We start from the raw sequence: 7219 nt of genomic DNA, 5'->3' as shown, positions 1-7219 counted from the left end.
GTGTGTGTGTGTGTGTGTGTGTGTGTGCTCTGTGATGAGAAGGATCAGCTTGGAGACACAGAGGAGGAGCTGGTCCCAAAAGGAGGTTCTAGTCCCAACCGGTTTCTGCTCCCCTGCCTGTTGCCTCAGGACACTACAGGATTTCTCAAACATGCATGAATGAGTCAAAGTAAGACTCTGGGCATGTTTTTGATGAGAGGATAATATTATAACATGATATAAAACTCAAAAGTTGATTTTACATGATACTGCCCCTTTAAAAAAGAAACATTTATTAACAAAACAAACAAAACATATAACAATGGATAACAAACAATGTAGAAAAAAACTAACAGTTTTAAGTTAAGATTGTTTTTTTTATATTGGCAAGAAAGAAGATAAACATAAATTTCGACCTAAAATGTCAGTCGACCTCATATAAAAAGTTACATTTTCTTTGTTCCCCATTTGTGGCGCCCCTTAGACCAACAGCACCCTCAGCCCTTGCCTACACTGCCTACGCCACGGGCTGGCCCGGTTACAACAATTTTAGTGATGGTTAAGATTAATTATCTGTGGTTGTTGTCTTGAATTGGGTGCACTCTAAAAGGTAAATAGTCATAGATTAGTTATCTAATGATTACGGTCTGTTTGATCCATCTAGTGATTCAAGAGATATTTTGCTAACAGACGATGTTTATCCCAAAGTTTAAAGCAAACGTTTGCAACCACACCACATTTTAGCTCAATATCTGTAAATCCAATAAAGCTGTGGTCTTTTTCATGTTGGATCATTTCAGTTTTCTACAGTGGCCATCTTGAATTGAGTCAACTCCAAGCTGAAGATGTTTATTCAACAAACGCTTCTTGGGAGTTTCATTAAAATCGGCTCATTACTTCATGAGATATTTTGCTAACAGACACACATGGCATGGCCCTTTTGCTTTTGCCAGCAGGTGATAAAAATCTGTTAAAGAACTTGGCAGCAAACATTATTTCCACATATAAATAAAACCTTAARGTGTCACAGACTTATTGTGACTATTCTGACAGAAAATCCAATAATCTTTCAGAAGGGATTAGAWGTGAGTAACTCTTTCCTCAGACAGGAAATGTGGAATGACGATACGGGTTGAAACGGAGCCATCTGACTGCCTGAATCTTTGTTTGCTCTGTATGAGAATTCAAAATAGCCCTATAGTCTCCCTCCATTTGCCTTTACTTTGTGCCTGGCTCCAGCCCAAGCACTTATACTTCTCTTTCTCCATATGCCGCCTCACAAACACAAACACACACAGACACACACTCCCCGCCATGCGCAACCCAGGAGAGAAAATTAGCCTGGTGATATGTGTAAATGGAGGTCAACAGGAAGTTTGTGCAGCCTGAGCCAACACTGATTTCTCTGTATCGAGCCGAGGCGTGACTGTAATACCAAATCCCAGCAGGTTTTAAAAATGCAAAGTCAAAGAAAATGATCTCATCACGACATAAACACACACCTCCATGTCCAGGCCCTCCCGGCTGCCCGTCCCGTCAGTCATCAGGAACTCACCTGGCGCAGGGCGGCAGGCTCTCACCCTCAGGTTCACAGGACTCCAGCTCCTCCAGAGGCGGGCACTCCACACCTTGGCCTACAGAGAACTGCAGCACCTGTCTTCTCCGTGTTCGGTTCCCCCTCAGAGACTCGGGGTCCACGCAGGTCTTGGAGCAGGAGCTCCACTCGGTCCACTCGGTCACCTGGCAGTCTTTGGGGAGGACGCAGGACTGGATGGTCAGCGGCAGGTCTCGAGGCATGCACAGGCTGGGAGGGGGGCGGGGCAAGTAAATAAGTTAATTTTACTTATATGCAGGGTTTCACATAAACGTTTTGGTCTGGTTCTCAGGGGAGAACCTAGGGTTGTTGCTTTGTGCTCACTCATATTTTCCTTCACTCATTTAACACATTTATCTAGAGGGGCGTCCAGGCTTCTAACGTCCCCCTGTTCTGTTTTATGACTCCTATCAGCTGCAACGTCTCAGGACATCATGTCAAATCAGTCCACCGAGTTTTTATTTTATTCTTTTACTCTGCATAAATTTTGTAAACTACCTAAGTGTCCGAGGGGCTGGGTGTATGTCATATAAACATCACAAACTGAACATTTCATGGTTAAATGTCTTTTAGACTACACATGTCCCTTGGATGGACAGCTCCTGTAGTTTGACCTTCTGCATCTTCAGCCTTGGTTAAACCAGCTTTCCACACTCTCCAGACCAAGCAGCAAATATCTGTCTTTCACACAGAGCAAAATAACTTAAACATACAAATGTTTTAATTGTTAGACTGATTTATTTTTTAAAAGACTATTTTATTCAAAAATATTATATTATTTAGATGGTTTGAGCTCATATAATTATTTATTCTTCATATTTGATCGTTTAATAAATTACATTTATCCCCGAAAAGCTGTATCACATTATGATCCTAAATATAAATAAGCTTAGCACATCAAGAACCTTGTTTTTTTGTATAAAATTGTGAATGAAATTTGTGAATCTTTATGATAAATCAATATGAGATTTAAAACTCTTTCACCTAGAGAACATGGCAAGTTTTTAATTTTTAATATATATAATTTTTTTGACTGGGGTGTTAAACAGAGAATCATTTTTGCTTTAATATGGGACAAACAAATGTTCTGTTAGTTAATGTGGTTTAATTAGAAAAACTCAGTGAATCTCACAGAGAGCCTGCGCGCGCAGCGACGTGCTCATACAGCAGTCTCTCAGGAGGAGAGTTCAGTCACTCACACAGAGTTGGACAGATCTGTTCAATAACAACATTCTGAACATATATTTAATAAAAAGTTAGGTTTTACAGACCAAAGTCTCTGGTAGTTCAGGAGCAAAGTGCAGGAGGAGATGTGACTGATAGCTGCAGCAGCTCGAGTCGACTCGAGCATGTCCGCTGCTTCAACCAAACATGCTCTCACTGAAAGTCCCGCCCTGCTCTGCTCTGATTGGACAAAACGGCTCTGGACTTCATCTGATTTGTTGAAGGCAGTGTCCGTTTAATCCTTATATCAGGGTCTAGCTGTGGAACAACGATCCATTCACACCAGTGCAGCTGGATTCTTTTTATTTTTTTTTTTAATTTTTTAAGAAATCAGGTCGCTTTTGCAACCACACTTGTCGCACTCTAGAGCCCTGCTAGCTGTTGTTTTGACAGACAATCAGGTACAATCTTAGGTACGCAAGGGAGCTTTAGGACATCCCATCTGGTGCGCTTTTTCCTTTTTTGATTGCGCAAGCGCACCTGCGCACCGGTTATGTGCACCTCTGCTTATATGGCACCTTTCATAGATAAACATCACAAAGCGTTTTACATATAAATCAATCTTCCAACAAATTCTGACCTGTTGACCTCAGGAAGAWGAACGCAGTTTTAGCAGGTCAGCAACATACTGGGGGGCCTGACCATGCAGGGCCGTAAATGTAAGAACTTAAAATGAATTCTAATATTTACTGGCAATGAAGAGAAGCCAAAACTGGAGTAATGTGTGATCTTCTAGTGGTGCCCGTTAAAAGTCTTGCTGTAACATTTTGCATGGTCTGAAGGTGATCCAAAGCAGATTTATTTAAACAAGTTAAAATACAAAAATCTAAACATGACGTGATAAAAGCATGGAATTGAAGGAATTATTGGGGTTTAGGTTATATACTGATTTTAATTACACTACACATGGTATAGTTTTATGATAGAACTGTAATGATTGTTAAATGTGACTGTTTTGCTAAACTTGATGATTTTTTATATTAATAGCTACATGCCTGAAAACACCAGCAGTCTAGGTTTAGAGATGTTCCTAAGGTTATAAAAACAGTTCCTAACTGTTTAGAGTGATGATTAAACAACATCAAAGAAGACACACAAGTTTCTAAAACTTGATTTATCAGAAGAGCCTTAAAAGCTAAGTAGTAGTCTCTGCAGTACATGTTGTCCTGTGGGCGGAGTTGGCCCTAATTGTGATTGGATCAAATTAATATGATCAAAATTAATCTCTATATTTAAAAATTATAGGTGTTTCCTGCCTGATTCAACCAAGCTGCCCCCTGCTTCTCCAAATCCCACCGTCAATCCGGCCAATCACGTCTTGGGCCAACTCCTCCCACAAAGTAAGAAACTCCTACTTAGTGACTGCAGAGACCTCCTTCTCTAAAAAGCCAATGTGTTTTCTGATATCTGGGATAACTTTGTCTGGGGCTATTATTAAAGTCTCAGTTGTCTCGTTTAGCTGCAGAAAGTTATCATTTAAATGTTTCTTGATATGAGTATTGCATTTTTGTAAACAAGATAATTTAAGAAATTTAGAAACAATAAATCTGAATGTCATCAGCATAAAGATGATAAGAAATGTCATTGTGCTGTCTAGGAATTTGGCCAAGAGGGAATACCGTATGTACAGTAAAAAGAGAATTGGACCCAGAACAGACCCCTGAGGTACCCCACATGGCAGGTCAACTGAATTTAACATTACCGAAAAAGAAACAATTCCTGAAGCCTGTTCATCTAGATGCTATGGTCAACAGTATCGAAGACAGAGGAGAGATCCAGTAGAACCAGAACTGTATACTCTCCAGAATCCGCAGGTCAAGATATGGTAAAAATTCCTACTTTTAAATATAAATCTCTTTTATTGAAACTGGGATACAGTTAGAAGTATTTCTCAATCTTCAAGGTACACAGTAACAGACTTGTTAAAAAAATTAATTATCTCAACAAGTGCTGCAGAATCCTTTAATGCTCCATTAATTTAAACTGGACAAAAACAAATCTAAAACACTACATCTCAAGGATTAGGACTGAGAAACAATGTGGATAAGATCCCATTAAGACCTTACAGAAGCCTGTGTAAACAGAAGCTTGCTCTTTTTACGCCGCGATACAAATTAAAGATTAAACACAAGATGCAAACAAGATAATGGATTATTTTATATTCAGACTAAAGCAGGCTTGACATTTTCCTTCTCCCATTTGTACTGCAAACTGAGCTAATCATCTGCTGGCTTTACTTTCAGATAAGGAACAGAAATGATATTAAAGTATTAACACAAAATCATTTAATTTTTTTTAAACCAGCTTTTCGTGCAGGATTGCAAAGACCTGTGGATTACTGGGGTTCAACCTGGAGCTGAAAACCTGAAACTTTATCAATATTAAGGAGGCTATTTCTCTGAAAATGAGACATTTTCAGTTTGAGCTATTTTTTAAATTAAACGTACAATATTAATTTCACTTTAAGAATAAATTCAGATTCCGTGTATCAATAATTCAACTGTTAAAACGACCAAAACAGGCTCTGATCCATTGTTCGCCCACATCTTTTGATCATCCGAGGAGAAATGAGTAACCCGTTCTCCTCGGGTCCCTTTTCCAATCATTAGAAATTTGTTCTAACCAAAGCCGGCTGTTTTCTGAAGCTCATTTTGGAAGTCTTTCCCCCTGAGGTGATGCAGCTGATGAGCTATTAGTGCTAATTACAGCTGTGCTTCATTTAGAAACCTCTCATTTAGGCGCTGCCACACTTCACCTCCAGCAGCTCAGATTTTGGGGATAAATCAGGAAACGTGAGCTGTGATTCTTTTTTATTTTTTATTTTTTATTTTTTTGTTTTCCTTTCCTCTAACTCCTGTGTCTTTGCAGATTAAAACACCTCTGCAGACTTTGAAGTGAAGCTGAAGCGACGCAGTGAAAAATCTCGGGTTTTGTTTTCCTGCCAAACGCACATGGGGGTGCTGGCTCGTTTTTGCCTTTTTGGAGGAAAACAATGAGAAATTTAAAACTGTGAATGAAACTCGCTGAGGGTGATGGCTCAATTTCTTGTCTCAGATGGAGRTTCTTGTGTTTTAAAAAGGCCCCCTAATGCAGCCGATGACCCATTTTTCTCTGCAGTCTTTGGATCCGTGGAGTCCTCGCCGTTTGTTGTGAGCATGCAGGGGCATTCTGGTATAGATTTCAAAGTTGCATAAGGAAGTTACTGCTTCATCTCAGTCATTCAGACAGAATGAGGACAATCAGGTTCTGTTTAAATAAATAAGTCGATGCAGAGAAAAGGCTCATTTTAAAGCCTTTAGGTTGCACAGTTACTCCCAGCAACTGAGGGGAAGAGCTTGGAGACCAGATCCAGGCTGTCAGAGTCTGCCAACATTTGCACATGCATTACTTGGAACTGCACTGATAAAAAAAAATGGTGGAAAAAAAAATACTGACACTGTAGGATAACTGCTGAAAGAGAGGCTAACTTTTACAACCGTGAAGAACTTGAGTGAAAAGGTAGTAAAATATCATGTTCTGCAACACAAACGTAAAGTTATGAGAGCAGCAAGCAGATCTGATCAACAAGGACAGAAACAGGAAACTCTGTTTGAGGAAAGGTGCCTGTTTGGGACAAATTCAGGGACTTTGGAGGAAGAAGCGTCCCGATGACAGATGCTCATCAAACAAAATGAGAAATGAAGCGAGCAAGATGTTTGGAGTTTGGCTAGGAAACCACCAGCTCTGGGAAGTTTGTTCCACTTTTCCACAAGTCGCAAAAAATAAAAATAAATAAAATAAAAACAACCATAAATAATTCAGAGCACCAAATAAACGAGTCAAGGATTAATATTTATGCTCCTCGGGGCATGCGAGTTGTTTTCGAGGTTCCGTAAAAAATAGTTGATGTCAGTCACTGGTGAAAGCCCCACACTAACAAAGCATTAATGAATTGATTTAGTGCATAGCTGATCAAAACTCACAATGTGTGCGACAGGACTGTAGAACTGAGAAAAGCTTGCACTGTTGATGCTGACACTGATTCTTTTCTGAAGATTACAAACCTTGTGAGAGACTAAAACCAACCAGAAGCAACAAAAACATTTGAGTTACAGAAAAAAATAAATACAATAGTTGTAGTGATAAAAACAACTCAACAGAATAATTATCTTACATCTGCGGAGCACCAAAATAAAATATTAAAAAATGTTACATTTTCATGTTTTAGCTCACTTAGAGAGTAAAATCCTAGTTGGAATTTTTCCACTTACATTTTATTGTTATTAAAGCCCGTCACATTATAACAATTTAGAAAACTTACAATGAGAATTTGTTTTGGATATGGACATATATCTCGATTTACCGGTCGATCTACGTTCCTACCCTCATCTWTGGTCATGAGCTTTGGGTCATGACCGAAAGAACGAGGTCCCGGATACAAGC

At 39.3% G+C, this 7219-nt stretch overlaps 1 protein-coding gene across 1 annotated transcript in view; it reads right to left on the bottom strand.

Moving 5' to 3' along the window:
• Window positions 1–7219, bottom strand: part of LOC106532396 (thrombospondin type-1 domain-containing protein 7A) — a gene marked incomplete at its 3' end in the record, with an annotated part of 66291 nt that overhangs the window by 47422 nt on the left and 11650 nt on the right. The window contains 1 exon segment of the mRNA XM_014028436.1: window positions 1535–1783. Coding sequence (XP_013883890.1) covers window positions 1535–1783 — 249 coding nt within the window.

Source organism: Austrofundulus limnaeus, unplaced genomic scaffold, assembly GCF_001266775.1.
Source record: "Austrofundulus limnaeus strain Quisiro unplaced genomic scaffold, Austrofundulus_limnaeus-1.0 Scaffold763, whole genome shotgun sequence".
Classification (NCBI taxonomy): Eukaryota; Metazoa; Chordata; class Actinopteri; order Cyprinodontiformes; family Rivulidae; genus Austrofundulus; species Austrofundulus limnaeus.
The sequence above is the reverse complement of the archived record's forward strand: the minus strand, read 5'-3'. Positions and strand labels throughout refer to the sequence as shown.